This window comes from Vicia villosa, linkage group LG3 (assembly GCF_029867415.1).
Source record: "Vicia villosa cultivar HV-30 ecotype Madison, WI linkage group LG3, Vvil1.0, whole genome shotgun sequence".
Taxonomy (NCBI): domain Eukaryota; kingdom Viridiplantae; phylum Streptophyta; class Magnoliopsida; order Fabales; family Fabaceae; genus Vicia; species Vicia villosa.
The window spans coordinates 26263467-26281149 of record NC_081182.1 but is presented as its reverse complement, the minus strand read 5'-3'; the positions used below and the strand labels follow the sequence as shown (position 1 = coordinate 26281149).

General features: G+C 33.9%; 2 protein-coding genes across 3 annotated transcripts; both read right to left on the bottom strand.

The window, feature by feature from the left end:
- Positions 1 to 1878: 1878 nt before the first annotated feature.
- Positions 1879 to 5025, bottom strand: LOC131655226 (U-box domain-containing protein 52-like). Of its 2 annotated transcripts, none has more exons than XM_058925119.1 (8): positions 4750 to 5025; positions 4582 to 4664; positions 4390 to 4511; positions 4062 to 4271; positions 3673 to 3949; positions 3410 to 3511; positions 2867 to 3295; positions 1879 to 2783 (listed from the first exon to the last, which is right to left on the bottom strand). In XM_058925119.1, the coding sequence occupies exons 1-8, from the start codon at positions 4904 to 4906 to the stop codon at positions 2031 to 2033; spliced, it is 2133 nt and encodes a 710-aa protein (XP_058781102.1). In that variant the 5' UTR covers positions 4907 to 5025; the 3' UTR covers positions 1879 to 2030. The 2 variants fall into 2 exon arrangements, with proteins under 2 accessions (XP_058781102.1, XP_058781103.1); XM_058925120.1 differs by having other exon boundaries at positions 4746 to 4926.
- An 8580-nt stretch (positions 5026 to 13605) lies between these two features.
- Positions 13606 to 17131, bottom strand: LOC131655225 (RNA-binding protein 2-like). Its single transcript, XM_058925118.1, has 6 exons — positions 16940 to 17131; positions 16576 to 16694; positions 16209 to 16491; positions 15884 to 15945; positions 15524 to 15605; positions 13606 to 14124 (listed from the first exon to the last, which is right to left on the bottom strand). Exons 1-6 carry the CDS (start codon positions 16986 to 16988, stop codon positions 14030 to 14032), a joined length of 690 nt encoding a protein of 229 aa, XP_058781101.1. The 5' UTR covers positions 16989 to 17131; the 3' UTR covers positions 13606 to 14029.
- Positions 17132 to 17683: the final 552 nt, after the last annotated feature.

The window sequence follows — 17683 nt, the reverse complement described above, 5'->3', positions numbered from 1 at the left end:
TTGGCAAAAGACAATGTTTCAAAGGTGTTAACACAATGTGATATTCAATCCAATTTAGCTAGAGAATTCAGCTAAATGTACAATGAAAAGTCTAGGCACGTAGGACTTAGACATTCTCTGATGAGAAAATTGATTAAAGATGTAATCATTTCACTCACGTATATACGATCAATCTATAATTTGGATGAATCCATTTACTAAACTACTAGCCAGAGATTTAGTAAAGACTACCTCGAGAGGTATGTGATTGAAATTCCTTGAATAAGAGTTCCAATAATGGTAGCAACCCAATCCGAAGTTAAGAAAACCTTAACCTAAGATTCAGTGGGTAACAACAAGTCGTTGATTTGGATGTTTGTGCGACATTATGTAATAATATTGACTATTGCATATTGAGGATTGAGTTTTTAAAACTCTTAATGAAGTTCAATGTTGAGAATACGTATCTCAAAATAGTAGATAAAATATGAACTTCACCTATGTGAATTTCGAGATGGTGTCGTCTCAAAGTGAGAACTGGAGTTTCTCTCACGAAAAAAAATCACGGGAGAGGAAAAGCACATGGCCATAAATAGTGATAGGCGGGATATGTAGGCGAAGAACCATTAAAGAGTGTGTATGTGTGTGTGTGTAAGTTAACGTCGTTCTAATCACAAGGGATAACGGTTCAAAAGATTGCTACCTAACGTTTCAATTAGGTTTTGTGTTGTTCATACTAAGATTAAGTTCAAATCAAAAGATATTTAATTGTATTAAGATTATTTGTTTCCTTGTTATAGAATTTATCTTGTCATTATTAGAACAAGTGGAGGATATTTGTGATTACTAATAATTAATCACAATGAATGTGTTCTGAAATGACAAAAAAATATGCAAGTGAATGTTGCTTTTTGAATTCAAAAACAGGCAACACTTGTGAAGTGTTGCAGTAGGCAATTTGTATTTTAATTTCAAAAATAAACAATGCTTCATGAAGTGTTGCAAAATGCAGTTAGAATAGGCAACGCTTGTGAAGTGTTGTCGTAGGCAAAAAGTTGCAACAGTAACCAAAAAGTGTTGCTGAAAGGGTGTGTTTCATCAAGAGTCGCAACCTTGTAAAACAACACTATCAGGCCTATAGCTTGAGCATTCTGGTTTCAGAAAAGTAAATTAAAAAAATCTATCATCTTCACACAAAATTCCATATTTCACCTTTCCTACATTTGAGTTTTCATCGGTCTTGTGCAAACTCGAGTATAGACTGAATTATCTTGGATATTTCTGCGTACAAATTCAACCGTGGCAAAACAAATAGAAACTATATTTTGTCGCAGTTTAACTATGATAAATTTTGAACCATGTGCAGTAGTTTATCTTACACGCCGTAAAAAATGTTATACTCTCTGCTTTCAACCATTCTAAATTGGGTAATTACTAACGACAGAATACTACCCAGTTAGCTAGGAATATTAACCAAACCAAGAAAGGTGCATTATCAAAAAATTAAAAAGACTAAGAATGGTGCATGAATAGAAAGAGAAGATGGTGGGGGTGATGGTGATTTTGTTGGTATTAGGAGTAAAGGAGGAGGTGCTGAACATAATAGACCACTTGAATTTGATGGAGTTTCAACTTTGTCCCCAGAGGAGGTAACAGTAACAGTATGTAGCTAACAAAAACAGCTCCATGATACCAACTTTGTTTCTACTAAAATGTTATGTTTAAAATTTCAAAATTTTATCCTGATTCTTTCTTTGACTGTACATATTCTGCTCTCATAATTTTATACTTGAAGGAATTCTGACCCTCCTTTATAATTGATGTTCCAGCAAATTCTTGCAAGGTTGCGTGTGATGCAAGGTTATTGAGCTATGACAATTGACAACACATAAAGAAAACTTTCTATAAAGCTGTGCATTGAGATTGGTTCTCAGGTTGAAAATACATTGATAATCTGAATTGCATCAATTATATTTTGAACATTCTCTACAAGATGAGTAAGTCAACATACAAACCTAGCTGATCCTATTGACCGTCTTCGACAATTGATTTCAGGTAGGCATAGGAGGACGTTGCGAATGGCCATGAATCTTAGTATCAATAAAAACTTGATTATCAGTGTCTCCAAGGTCTCTTAACCTATTAATCTCTGGTAATACAACTGTTGCAAGACTTGGCCTATCTTTCTTGCAGAGTTCTGCACAACCTAATGCTATTTTAGCAAATGATAGAGCCTCTTCAACTGGCCAATCGGTCACCGCAGGATCAAGAATCTGCTTGAAACAATCCTTTTCGATCGCTTTTTTAACTTGGTGAGTAAGTCCCATGGGCGGCCTTGCTGTGATTATCTGCAGTAGCATTATCCCCAACGAGTAAACGTCGGACCTTGTGGTTAATATTCCTGTTTGTTGATACTCGGGGTCGATATAGCAAAACGTTCCAGCAGCTGAAGTCATGTAATATTGTGTGACACTGTCAGCTACAGAAGGAGGGACTAATCTTGCGAGACCGACATCGCTTATTTTACTCACGTAATTTCTGTCCAACAGAATGTTTGATGGTTTAAGGTCTCGATGCACGATTGGCTCCGGCTTTGTTTGGTGAAGGAAAAGGAGTGCAGTTGAAATCTCAGCTGCTATTTGGAACCTTTTTTGCCATGATAGAGGCTTGCTTTTGTTTTTTCGAAATAATCTATCTTCTAAGCTACCGTTATCCATGTATTCATACACCAAACAACCATGCTCAGGACATGCACCGAGGAGGAGAACCATATTCGGATGTCGAATACTGCTTAGTACCTCAACCTGATCATTCAAGGAAAATATAAATTGTGCATATAAAGCCACTTCATGGAGGAAAAAAAATTGAAATTCATACATATGATTACCTCTTGTTGGAATTGCTTCCGGCCTTGAGAAGCTTCGGGATTTAAAAGTTTGATTGCAACTGCGGTGTGATCAAGGTGACCTTTAAACACCGGTCCATATCCACCTTCACCTATTTTTCTTGACGGGGAGAATCTATCGGTAGCAACTTCAATCTCCTGCATTGTGTATTTTCGATATCGATTATCATTTTGAGCCAATGCGGTTAATACTCGATCCCTCTCTGCTGCCTCTTTCATCGCCTTCATCTCTGCCTCCCTTCTTCTCTGTGCCTCTTGTTCAGCCTTCCACTTGGCTTCCTCAGCTGCTTCTAATGCAACTTTTGCTCTAGCCTTCTCCCTTTCTGCCATCGCAAGAGCTGCCTCTTGAGATAACCTAACTTCCACAACCTTTTTTTCCTCTTCTACTCTCCATCGACGAATTTGGTCTGCCTGTTATCAATCACACATTTTAGATTAGGCCGCTCGAGCGGGACAAGTATTTAAACAAAAGTTGTATTCCATAAATTATAAAACGTTTCTTTACTATTGCATAATTTAAATCACCTGATTTTTTGCCGAGATTGCTTGCTTGCAAGCCGAGCTATACATGTCCATAGTTTGCTTCAATTCAAGCCTCAATCTTTTCATCTCAGCTTCAAGCTCTTTCTGAAATGAAGTAAAAGACTCAACTGTCAAATTTTTAATAATTTTCTAACTCTTCATTTGGTCAAAAAAATGTTTCTTGTTGAACAAGAAAGACTAATCAAAGTAAAAATCCAACATAACAACAATCGGTCATCAAAAACTTATCTTTCTTTTCCACTTACTGAGGTATGAGAAGTCGCTTGTGTCCCGAAAGAATCTATTAGATCCATATCAGATCCGTTTGATTCAACAATCGGCCCAAGCGCTGCCATGTCTCTTTCATCCATCGATGCCCAACTTCGTCCACGACTACTTGGTACATCAATACTGTCCATTGACATATTACTTCCTGCACTCCTTGGTCTCTCACGCGTCGATCCTTTTCCCGTAGTAACACTATCAAAAGACCTTGATTCTGAAGATCCTTCATAAGTGTTACCAGTTCTAGGTAGTATTGACCTGTTACACAAGAAAATTAAACAAGTTGAATCATCAATCATTTCGAATCATCTCAATCTCAATAAAAAACATTCAGAAGATGCTAATGATATCAGTTTCAAATTTTTAGCACCTCATTCCACCTGCAAATTCACCACCATATGGGGAGGATGATTGAACCGGTAGAATTTTCGTCGGAATAGTCTGGTTTCCTCCCATCGATCTTACCGCTGACCGAGCCGACACAATCTTCAACTTTGAAATGATGTATACAGAGCAATAATCCGGTGCTAATTTAATCATGTTTGTTGGTATATCATTATTTGCTTTAAATTTTTTTATACTGCCAAAAACATTGCAAAACACCAATAAATCATTAGATAAATAAATAACAAAAAATACATATAACAACAAAACTTCACCAGGATTAGTTTCTGCCGTGGCGCGCAGAAGAAAAATACCTTGGCATATGATTCTTTGTTGATGCACCAACAACAATACTATGTATGACATTTCTATTAGCGAAATCTAATAGTCCTTTCACAACATCATGATGATCGATTACGGCTTCTTTCATGGTGATCTAAATTCAACAAATTCAACAGAATTCAAAACTAATTTGAATGAAAATGAATTTAAATGAAACTACTTACAGCTTTGCGTTGACACATTGCACGTAAATTATTGAAAATGTGCGATACATCATCTTCATCGGGCGGAAAAACATTAGTGCCCTCTGTGTTGAACAATGTACATGTGTTAGAATGAAATATATGAAAATAGTAAAAGATGTGATGAAATTAAGGTGAGAAGGTACCTACGGTTAGGTAAATTTTTGTGTTTAACATGGACAGCAATGATGACAGGATTGTCGAGATGATTGACTGCCCAACGAAAAGCGTAAGCACTGTTCTTGTCTTTGTCAACGGCCACCATTGTGTTTTGTTGTGGGGGACCGGTTGGCGGTGGGAGAGACATTGTGATTTGAAGGTGGAGATTTATGCCACCGGTACGGTTAGTTGCCGGTGGCGCTGTGGAGAATGAGGAGAGGAACGAGGAAAGGAAGAAAAGAGGTTTGAATGAAGATTGAAAACGAACACAACTAACGTTTCTGATGAGTAACGATGAAAACGAACACAACTAACGTTTCTGATGTGTCGTGTTGTGTACCGTTGGTTTTTTTTAGTTTGATTTTAATTTAGACTTTGTGTTTTGACAAAATTTTGATCATCCCAAATAGGATATTTTATGCCTTCAATTTTACAAATAGATTAATAAAAAATGTATAGAATATATAAGTTAAAGCAATAACAAATTATTTTTCTTTCCTTCTTCTATTGGTGGAAGTATGAACTTTAATTTCATTAGGTATCACTATAAATGAATTAAAAAAATTTTAAAAGGTGTCTCTCTTGGGATCTAATGTGACATAATCGTCTGATTGATTTTTGAATAATTTGAGTAGGAAAGTAGGTTATATAATGCTTACATTCTTATGGAAGGACTCATTTGAGTAGGAAAGTAGGTTATATGATGCTCACATTCTTATGGAAGGACCCTTGTGTGTCAGAATTCTGAATCCCTAAGCTTGTTAGCATCTTTGATCAACAAGACTTGTCTGCCGGGCGTGTGAGATTTTGACTAATGTTTAGCTCACTTGAAATTTGAGGTGAAAAAGAACCTTTTTGAGTATCGGCAAGTGATGGTTGCAAACTTGTTTCTCTCTCTCTCTCTCTCTCTCTCTCTCTCTCTCTCTCTCTCTCTCTCTCTCTCTCTCTCTCTCTCTCTCTCTCTCTCTCTCTTTCTATCTCTCTCTCTAAGGACAAAGTGTTTTCTGTTTCTTAGACTTATCTTGAACTCCTTTAGAGCAGACTTTATAATTCTACTTCAGGAAGTATTATGAACCCGACTCTTCCCTTTATCTTGGATAGTTGCCTCTAAAGTTGTTGTTTTTTCTCGGCAGCTTCTTCTTCACAGGATCACCACTAGAAGAAGAAAATTTAAAACATAGGGAGAGATAGGATCCTAGGTATTTTATGTCTGATGTGTACGGAGTATTTTGAGTTAGTTACTCATTTGTTTTCACTAGTGAGTACGTTATGTCTGTCAAGTATGGGGTTTCTAACTGGTTAGGGTGTTGTCTTCGTTTTCCTAAGGATCTCAACATTATCTTCTTGTTAGTTACTTTTTTAGAAGTAGGACTAGAGTTAGCAATGGGTTGTCTATGATTTGACAATGTTGTGTCTAGTTTATACGAAATTCCTTAAACGATATAGTTTTTCTATGAGCATCTATCACTACGAAGGATGTGGATGATGAGAGAATTTTCTTTCTTGAAATTGGTATCTAGGCAAACATGTGGGTGACACTTTTACTTTTTTAATTGTTATCAAAATCATATCTTGTCTATATCAATAGAATGTGTGGTGGCTCTGACCTGATGATGGAGAGTTCTTGAGGTTACCTTGGTGGATGTTTTTTTGTTGATGGTAGCTCTTTCGACTAAACTAGTGTCTCTTATCTATGAAGTGATTATCTACTTTCGTGTATTCCATTTCTATGTTGTTTTGACCTAAATATTTTTTTTGTTTTAAATTTTGTATGTTATTTGTTGTTTACCTGTTTGGTGTTTGTGTTTGATAATTCTTGTACCATAAGAACCTCATATAAATTGGAGGCTTTTAGTTTTCTATCATTCTTATTTATTTATTATTAGCCTTTAAAAAAATATGAAACTGAAAAACTTTAGAAAAAAAATTCTTCAAAAGTTGTTTGCCAATTTTAGAAATTATTCCTTTTGTCCCTTCCTTTTTTGGTTTTTTGTTTTGTTTTATCTTCTTAATGTTGTTGTCCAGTGGAGTTGCTCTTGTCATTATTATAATTAATATTTAAATTTTTTAATTTTTTAAATTATATATATATATATAATACATAAATTATTTAATAAATTTAAAATATATATTTTTATTTATAATTGTGATCAGCGTGTGTTTGATTCTACGGTGAAAAAAATAATTTTAAATGAATTTATTATGTAAAATTCATTATAGTTAAATGTGAATTGAAGGTAAATTGATTTGTGTTTGGGAAACACTTTTACTTTTACTTGATTCTAGCTTTTGACTAGGTTTCTCAAAGTTGTTGTTATGCCAGATGTTAAACTGGATGAAGTAAATGTTGATGTTAAACCAGATGAAGTGAATGATGATGTTAAATCGAATGATGTTAAACCGGTTGTTAGACCGGTTGTTGTCGAGGTAGATGCTCGCGCTTAATATTCAAATAAACAAGAGTTTACAGTTCGCGAACATATCCTACAATGGGTTGGCATGGAGCGCGAGAAATTGGGGTTTGGCATTGTAATCGAAAGGTCTGACAATGGCTCAGATAGAAGACAAGCATTTGTAACAATGAGATGTGAAAGAAATTGCACGTACCAACCAACGATTAGGAAGTTAAAACGTGATGACACCGGATCGAGAAAATGTGAGCGTCCGTCTAAATTGTGCGGATATTGTAAGACGAATGATACATGGAAATTTAATGTGGTTTCTGATATACATAATCATGCGTAGAGTAACAAGCTAGTTGGTCATCCCATTGTATGTCACCTTATTCTGGAGGAGAAGGAACTTGTTTTGGACATGACATTAAACATGGTGGCGTCGAAAAACATACTTGCAACTTTGAAACAGAAAAGACCTCAAAATGTTTCAAATATCAAACAAGTATACAATGTGTGTGCCCGAAACAATAAGGCGGTAAGAGGTCCAAGATGTGAAATGCAACAACTGTTGAAGCTTTTAGAAGATGACAACTATGTTTCTAGTTACAGAGTTTGTGAGGATAAAGCCATCGTTCAAGATATATTTTGGACTCATCCCGTTTCCATCAAGTTGTTCAACACATGTCCCATTGTACTCATAATTGATTCAGCATCAAAACAAATAAGTATAGGCTTCCACTCTTGGAAATTGTTGGTGTTACTTCTACAGAGATGACTTTTTCAGTCAGTTTTGCATTTTTGGAATCTGAAAAAGAGGACAATGTTCATGGTCTTTGGAAATGTGAAAGACTAAGCTCAAGGACCAAGAAAACATGCCAAAAGTAATTATCATCGACCGCGAAACCGCATTAATGTATTCAGTTGCAACAGTGTTTCATGCATCGTATGCATTACTTTGTAAGTGTCACATAACCAAAAATGTGAGAAGTCGACTAAAACTTGCGCTTGACACCAAATAAATCAAGGGTGAAGATGTAAAAAGGGTCAAACCTTGTGTGGTAATGGAAAAGATAATGGATGTCTGTAGTGGTATAATAAATTCTTCTAAGAAAGAGTTATATGTTGAATCTGTAATACATTTCAAGAGGGTGTGTGCGAGATTTCTAGCTTTCCTGAAATATGTTGAGAGTACTATTTTGGAACAGGTTGAAGAGAAGATTGTTTATGCTTAGACCGATCAAGTTAGACACTTTGGCAATACAATAACTAACAGAATTGAATCTACACATGTTACTCTGAAGAATTGGTTAGGAAACAGTAAAGGTAATTTCTGTCGGGATTGGGACAACGTGAACCAAATGATTTGAAACCAACATAATGAGATACAATCATCTTTTGGTCGGAGCATTATTGTGTTAGAATATCGATTCAAATACAGCATCCTTTATTCACAGTTGATTGGCAACATATCCCGGGTGACAATGAATTTTATTTTTCACAAAACCAAGTAAGCAAATAAAACACGTTCGGATAACTTAAAGTATGGTTGTACTCTTAGGAAGATGTACAATCTTCCATATGCATGTTTAATTTCAAAGAAGATGAAACTTGATAAATCAATACGTACGGATGAAGTTTACACTCATTGAAAAAGGATTTGGTTTGATGATGATGGTGTGATGAAGGATGATAAATCAAGTATAACTATTATGATCGAATGGGAAGTAATCCAAGAGAAATTTTCATAAGCCAACAACATCATGAAATTGCACATCAAAAAGCAGTTGAGGAAGATTGCATGTTCAGGAATAATAGATTTGAGACCACAGTTAGAACTAGTTAAGCAAAGTGTGCCACTTAAAAAAGTTCAAACCAACACATAGTGACAACTCTACATGGGGTATCCTTCATACTTCGAACATGTTAGCATACATTTTCCAAATCTAACACTAGAATCTTAAAAAAGTGTTTTCAAGGGTGCTCACATTACCAAACCATCTCGCCTACCACCATTACCAAAAAGTCATCCTCATTGAATAGATGTTGATTTTTATACACAAATACATTAAGCAGATTGTTGATGTTAAAGGTGACGGCAATTGAGATTTTTGAGATGTTTCGGGTTTGCTCTGTAAAGGAGAAGAAGACCACCAATTTGTCTGTCATCGGCTTATACACGAGTATACCCAAAAAATTTAAATACTTTGTTATTATCAAAATCTTAGGGATATGGTACAAACCAATTTTATCCCAACAGTAACATTATCCATTATTTGACTTTCCAAAAATGCAAACTCAACTAAAAAAGTCATCTCTGTAGAAGTAATACCAACCATTTCCAGAAGTGCAAGTATGTACTTGTTGGTCTCATATGTTTAATCAATAATGAGCACAGTGGCCAGTGGGAAATATGTTGAACAACTTTATGAAATTAAGATGAGTTCAAAATATATCTCGAATGGTTTCTGCATCCTCACATACTTTATACATAGATATATAATGATCATCATCCAAAAGCCTCAATGGTTATTGCATTTTAGTTCTTTGATATTTTATCACCTTGTTGTTTTGGGCACGAACATTGTATACTTGCTTGATATTTGAGACATTTTGAGGTCTTTTCTGTTCCAAAATTGCAAGTATTTTTTAGGTTGCATTATGTTCAATGCCATGTCAGAAACAAGATCGTACTTTCAGGATTAAGGCGACATGAAATGGGATGATCGGCTAACTTGTACCACAAATCATGATTACGTATACCACAAACCATATTAAATATCCATGTATTATTTGCCATAAGGTACCCACACAACTTAAAAGGACACTCACATTTCCTTCTTCTAGTGTCATCCTGTTTTAACTAGGGGTGTTCAAAACCAAATTGGCCCAATACAAAATCGTAAAACCGAACCGAACCAATTTGAAACCACAAAAAATGCATTTAGTTCGGATGTGTTTGGGTCATTTTTTAACAAAACCGCGCGGTTTGGTTTGCGGTTTGTAATTTACAAACCGAACCAAACCGCATTACGTTACAACCAACACTCACTTAACCCACATCCAACCCAAACTCAAACCTATTATGCCTTATCCTTACTATTAAGAATGATTTTCCATTCCTCGCACTAAAGGTTTTAGTTTAAGTCTTCTTAAATCTCACCTAGCGGTATCGTGCCTTTTTCTCATCTGTTGTTCTCTCTTCCAATTATGTTTTTAATGCTTCTCTTATTCTCTAATCTCTCCTCTCTTTTGATCTTTCTTTTTCATCTTCTCTAATCTCCCACTCCTCTTTTTTTCTATTTCATTATAATGTTTTTTATATTGTTTTATGCTATTATTTTATGTTTTTATTCCATTGTTATGTAATTTTATTTCTATATATTATAAGGAAAGTTGTTGTCCAAATATGATGAGTTTTGTTGTTATTTGATAATGCATAAATGATTAAATACAAAGTTATGTTGTCATCTATGTGTGTATGTATGGCTCAATAATTTTTTTTTAAAAAAAACAAACCAACTGAACCAACTCAAACCGCATTGGTTTGGTTTGGTTCGATTTTATTTCTAAAAGTCAACCGAATCAAACTGAACCACACATTTTTTCTCTTCCGGTTTGGATGATTTTTTACGTAAAAGTAACTCAAACCGCACCGTGAACACCCCTAGTTTCAACTTTCTGATAGGTTTTGTGTATTTGTCACTTCTTTTGCATCTCATTGTCATAAACGCTTGTCTTTTATCAAAACCATTATCTAACCTCCTAATTACAATGTTGAACCCCAGTTTGGAAGCCTATGTGCGGATCTACTGGAGCACATGTTCATGAACAACAAACTCCTATTTATTTGTAAAGTGTTTTTCAACATCTACCTTGACATCACTCGATTTAACATCCATAGACACAGTAGCTTTGGGGACAACGTTAAAGTGCACCATATATAAGACCAATCATAACATAACAGAAAAACTTAAAAATCAAATTCAACATTACAATAATCTGAAAAATACAGGGGTGCAATCGGTTCGCAGTAGACCGAATTTTGTTCAAAAAATATTTGAAACGATGATATCTCCATTGGATTAGTTTGGTTTGATTTTTAGTGTTTTTCAAAAATGGAAAACTCGATTTAGTTTGGTTAATCCGTTTGCATCGCTCTTTTTTACAAAGATTATATTAATTTATGTATTATCTGCTATCATGTCTTCAATGTATTTTTTGATATTATTTTTTCAAATAATATTTCATATAATATTTTACATTTATTTTATGTTCTACTTTTCAAACAATTTACAAGTTGTACTTAATCCATAGAAAGTAGTAACAAATAAAACACAACAATAACAACAAAAAGCTATCATACAAATAAGTTAACATGTTCCACACCTCAAACACACATCAAAACTACAATATTTTATAACAAGACTATAAAGAATTTTGTTTAAAAAGAAGAATAAAAAGGTTTTTAAAAAAAAAAAAAGACATAAAAACTAATCAAGAGAACTTGAAACGCAAAGAAGAGTAACTATAGCCATCAGTAGAGTAGAGCTGTCAAATAAGCCTTATAATTAAAAGCCCTAAATATTGGACCCCATTAAAGCCCCAATATATTAAGCCCTTAATTATTGAGATTTATTTTAGGGCCTAAAATCTTAAGCCCTTTACATAATGCAATTTTTTTTGGCCCCATTGAAGGGGCCTTATTTTATTAAAAAAAACACATACTTCATAATAAATCTTCATTTTCTGTAGCACCAAAGACTCAATTTTTTCCTGTAGCAAAGCCTTATACAGCTTTATATATGTTATAAGAAACTGAACATAAGAAACTCAAATTTGCAGTTTGCACAGTTTTTGTCCTTCGGAATTTTGATTAAACAAGAAGGGGTAGTGTTATTTAATGGGTTACAATAATAATGGTTGCAATAACAACTAGCTCAAATCTATATATATATATATATATATATATATATATATATATATATATATATATATATATATATATATATATATATATATATATATATATATATATATATATATATATATATATATATATATATATATATATATATATTTACTTATTATGTAATTAATTGTGAGTTTGTGACAGTAAATAAGAAGAGGTAGTGTTATAACGATGGTAGCAATAACAATTTTTTCCTTTCAAGTTGTGAGTAATTATTTTGTCAAACTTTACTATATTATCTATTTTGAATCATAAGATCACAAACAAAGAGTTATGGGACATATGCATTATTAAAGCATATCTTCAGTATTTGAGAGTGTTCCTTACCAAAAATTAAATGATATACATACTCATCAAAACATATTATTTTACTTTTTAATATAATTTTAATATAAATTTCTATTTTTTTTTTACTTTTAATATAATGTTTTAAATTTTTAAATTTTTTTATACTTTTTTTATTCATTTTTAATTTAAAAAATTATTATTTTTTGAATTTTAAATTATTTTATTTTTTAAATAAATTTTTATTTTATTTTATTTGGGGCCTTATGGCCCTCTTTTAAAATTGGGGGCCTTCTAACTTTTGGCCCTATGGATTTGAGGGCTTATTATTCATTGGTTTTTTTTAGGCCCCTTTATTATAGGACTGGGGCCAAAATTAATTGGCCCCTTAAATTGACACCTCTAGCCATCAGTTTGGTTCACTGGTTTGGCGGTTCCTAAAAACTAAAATAAAAAATTGAACCAAACCACCTCAATTTTAGTTCAGTTTTTTATGATTTGCTTACACTCCTAGAAATACACTTATGTAATCACATTCAACAATAATCTGAAATTACACTTCCAGTAAAAACTAGATTCTAGCAAACAATGAGCAAAGAAATAGATGTACTTTACCTTAAATTTCAACTTCTTTTCCTTCTTTTAATTTGAAAAAACAGAAGAATGTTGTTTTGAAGTACAAAATTTAATTGAGAATGGAAGAACGTTTTAATAGGATTTGAAGAAGAATGGTGATATGATTATGAATGGAAAATACATGCAAGGTGGTGTTTTATTTAATTTTCCGCTTGACATATCTGGAACTACACTTCTGAATTATTCAGAGTTGTGAAATAAACACAATCAATGAAAGGATTAGTCCGGAGATGTAATTCAAAACTATCTTTTGACAAAATGAAGAGTATCTCACTTAAAACATATTTTGATGCGCATTAGGGACAGAGTTGTGAAATAAACACAATCAATGAAAGGATTAGTCCTGAGATGTAATTCCAAACTATCTTTTGGCAAAATGAAGAGTATCTCGCTTAAAACATATTTTGATGCGCATTAGGGACGTCGGGAGGTGTACTTCCAAAATGTTGAAAGGATAATTTTGAAACTCATTATGGTGGCTCTCCACCACTAAGGGTTGGTGGGAAGAACAACCCCTACGAAAATTCATGGTAATCTACAAAGCACCATGCAAGACCAATATGAAGAAACAAAAATTGATACCGGAGTCTTTGAACCTCTTGCATGAACTCTACTTCAGAGAATTTAACGCCAAATATGATACCAGAACACATTAAATAAAAACTGACCGTTTTATTTTACAATACACAACACCCTACTTGAAGAAAAAAGGGCGGCAAACACCTACTGCTGTGGGATTTGTAAAGAATCAAAACTAAAAGGTACAAACAAAGCCACAGCCTAATTTCCAAGATCATGAAAATTCTATTAAAAATATATATTAAAAAAAGATATTAAAAAATCCGAGATTCAACGTCCGGGCCGCCTCTAAAATTTTGAATCCAAAAGCAAATTTCTCCATCAGATAGAGTTCATCTGAGCAGCATCAAACTTCTCACCCATGAAATACAATACCAGTCAGCATGAGTATGTCATACTAAAAATCTTAATGTCGATCATCAGTTGGCGGGCGGAAAGGAAAGTGCGCAAACTGGATTTTTAAGGTTGGCGAATCAGGTTTTTTATCATCAAACTTGTAGCCTGCATAAAGTTTTACACGTGAGTATGTAATTCCGCACATTCATAACATGACTATGCATTTACTAATTTAAATTTAGCTTAAATAACATTATTTTTCTTCTAAATATACCATTTATTTTTTTACCAATATACTTTTCAAAAACATCTTAGTATATATTTCTTAGATGTATCAGCCTCACTGTTAAATTCTCAGTTTTGTGACAAGCAACTGAATATATCAACATGCCCTCGCCACATGCCCAAAACATATCCCATTTGTTAATCAATATACTACCTCGTCATCTTCTCCCTCCCATCTCTCCTCCCCCATCCCTATCCTTCTTCTCTTTGCCTACTCCCACAACCCCTGATCCAATCTTACTCGGCCTCTCATAGGTGCGCACTGCACAGTCATTTGCAAAGCATGTAGCCAAACAAGGTCAAAAGGAGGTTTCACAATAAGAGGTTTCGTCCACCCTCTTAATGTGTCGAAAACTTGTTCTGCATTCTGAGTCAATGCTCAGACACAAACTGTTTTAGTAACAAATTGCAGATCAGTACACAATTTTATGTCCAGGACTGAAAACCTCGTGAAAAAATATTTTGCAATATATGCATGAATTATAAAGTACACAATTTTATTGTCTAAGATAATAAAATATAATAACCTATACAAGTAACACTATAAAAATGAAAGGTCATTGAAATGAAAGTGTCAAAATCAAGTGTTGGATCTTATTATCTCCAATCTAAAGCCGTATGACATTTTGGACAGGGTGGGCGTAGGGATAGTGGGGGTAGGGGAGTGGAAGGGGTAGGGTTAGAGAAGAATAAGATAATGAGGTGACCATATCCACGTCCGAGTTCACATTTTGGGTTTCACATCACCAATTAACAGTGAATTTAAATGTGAACAAAACAACTAACAGAGATATACTAAAGGATGCTCTGAAAAAATTGGAGACTAATATAAAAAATAGATTTAGAGTGACGAAAATGTTATTTAAGTTTTTAAATTTTAAATGGAAAAGATATCAACGAAAGCCTCGGTTTCTGTAGCATAACTTTTTGCACAAACATTGTACACCATGTTATACTTAAATATGAATTCGATACAAAGCAATGTCATATATTTAATTAAAATGTCAACTGTTTTTTAAAGGGGTTTCTTTTGTACTGGTAGTATTGCATTAGCAGTAAGCACTAATACTAGTAATTGTAAGTGTCAGTGCTCTATATTTTGATATACATTTATCATATAATCAGATCTCATATTATTTCGATTTTAGAAGTCTTCTATATTTTCTAACTTCCAAACAAATCCCTATAATGTACCAAGCATTATATATGTTTTCCTGGGGACCCTGTGGGTAGACATCAAACTCAGTTATATTAACAAAGAAGAAGAAGAAGCATTTACCTTGCAGAGCTTCCATAGCGGTGAGAGCATATTTGGGTTCAGTAAACTCTACAAAACAAAATATCATAGCCTTGTCCCCACTCTGCAATATGTTTGATCATTAAAACACAATTAAACATCCATAATAAATTAAGCAAAAAGAAATGGTGTGTTCAACCAGTAGACATATTAAATAGTCCTGGTACTGGCTAATACTGATATCATTAGAGGAATGTCACAGCGGCTGTAGAAGCAATATATTATATTGTTTCTAAACACACAGTTATCACGTCACAATATAATAGAATAGTGCTTGATGGGTCTCACAATATTGGAATTTTCTTAAACAATCGGCATGAAATTCTAAATAAACACACTTACTCGTCTTGGCTCTTTGTGAACAACTTTGATATCCTTATAGCCGATAAAGGGACGGAAAAGATCTAAGCGAATAGGTCAAGGATTCAAGCCAACAAGTTCATTTCCATAAACTGTTAAAAGGCAAATTATTATCCACTCAACTTTTTGCTGAACTTTGAAACAAACAACAGCTAAATAGGATCTCATATAGTAAAAATCCAACAAAATTTAGAATTTCACAACAGTTTCTTCTTATCAATTATATATTATTACCCACACACACACTCAATGATCAAAAACAGATATACCAATGCATACAAGAACACACGGAAGGTGCAAAGGATACGGCCTACTTCCCTTCTAGTACAATCTTTAGGAAGGCCACCCACAAACAAAATATTCGATTCCGCAGCTGAAACTGGGAGGGCATCATAACTGCTTTTAGAGACTGATCTTTCATTGTTCGCAACTGCATCAGGAATGCCTGGATCAACACCCGACAGAGTATCTCTTTTCGTATTTAATTTAGGATCTTCAAGAGGAGAATAACCCGCAACATTAGGTTCGGAGTGAACTCTAGATCCCCTGGTATCATCAACACCATATGGCTCCGTCCGAAACAAGCTTACCTGCAAGTAGTCCACGTGAATAATACCTTTAAAAATTATATCTAAATTGCATTTAAAATCAATCAAAAGTGATTAAAATTTTACATCTTTATGCAGGTAATCTGTTCCATAGCCCGGAAATTCAGTAGATTTAGGACGAGGAGACGCCAATGACGGTGCCTCGGATGGAATGTAACCGGCATAGCTACTTCTGGCAAAGTTTGCTGACAGAATCAGGGGGAAAAACAGTCAAAAACATGCTTTCTTTCCTAGGTTTAATTAAAATTTCTATCTAACTCTTTTCAACCTGCTTAATTGTTGAATCATGAAAATTACCCAAGTATAAAAATTGAATCTTTCAATTGTATAAACTAGAGTTTCAATGAGAGTCGTTAAGAAAGTAGTGATTTTGAAGGGGTGAGAATTAAAAAGGAATGATTTTGATGGAGAAAAAGGAGAAGGAGAGTACCTCCGTCGGAAGGGGCGGAAGTTGGGTATGGGTAATAGGGATCCGCCATCTACGGCCGTTTAAGTCTCCCGCCGGTTATACTCTCAGTCGCTCACTGCTCCGATTTGTTGAATTAGGGGTTTTTTTTTTCTTTTGGAAGAATAATTAGGGTTTTTTGGTTAGATTAGAAGAAAGAAAAATACTATGTTGGGTACGAAAAATAAGTTGCACTAAAAAAAGAACCGTTGAATTAGGTTTTGACTTTTGAGTTTAATTAATGGAAAATACTTTTGTTACGAAGCCAAACAAAAGAAATGCAACCATGACACTTAGGGTCTGTTTGGTTCAAATGAAAGGGAGGGGAGGGGAGTAGGGGTCCTCGCGGTGCGGTTTGGACGGTTTTGACGAAAAAAATCATCCGAACCGCAAGAGAAAAAATAGTGTGGTTTGGTTTGGTTCGGTTGGCTTTTAAAAAAAATTCGAACCAAACCAAACCAAACTAATGCGGTTTGGTTTGGTTCGGTTTTTTACAAATATTTTATTGAGCCATACATACACATATAGATGACAATATAATTTTGTATTTAGACATTCATACACTATCAAATACCAACTAAACTCGTCATATTTTGACAACAATTTTCCATTTAATATGTAAAAATTAAATTAGACAAAAGTGGAATATTAAACATAAAATAATAGCATAAAATAATATAAAAATTATTATAATGAAACAAAAAGTTGAAGAGACGAAAGATTAGTGAA

Excerpts from the sequence above, each read along its gene's own strand:
- LOC131655225 (XM_058925118.1), bottom strand. The coding sequence starts at position 16,988 with ATGGCGGATCCCTATTACCCATACCCAACTTCCGCCCCTTCCGACGGA. Across the intron at positions 16,492-16,575 it reads CAGATTACCTGCATAAAGAT|GTAAGCTTGTTTCGGACGGA; the intron begins GTAAAATTTTAA and ends GACTACTTGCAG. Across the intron at positions 15,946-16,208 it reads TACTAGAAGGGAAGTAGGCC|ATCTTTTCCGTCCCTTTATC; the intron begins GTATCCTTTGCA and ends CTATTCGCTTAG.
- LOC131655226 (XM_058925119.1), bottom strand. The coding sequence starts at position 4,906 with ATGTCTCTCCCACCGCCAACCGGTCCCCCACAACAAAACACAATGGTG. Across the intron at positions 4,512-4,581 it reads CAATGTGTCAACGCAAAGCT|ATCACCATGAAAGAAGCCGT; the intron begins GTAAGTAGTTTC and ends TGTTGAATTTAG. Across the intron at positions 2,784-2,866 it reads GGAAGCAATTCCAACAAGAG|GTTGAGGTACTAAGCAGTAT; the intron begins GTAATCATATGT and ends TTGAATGATCAG.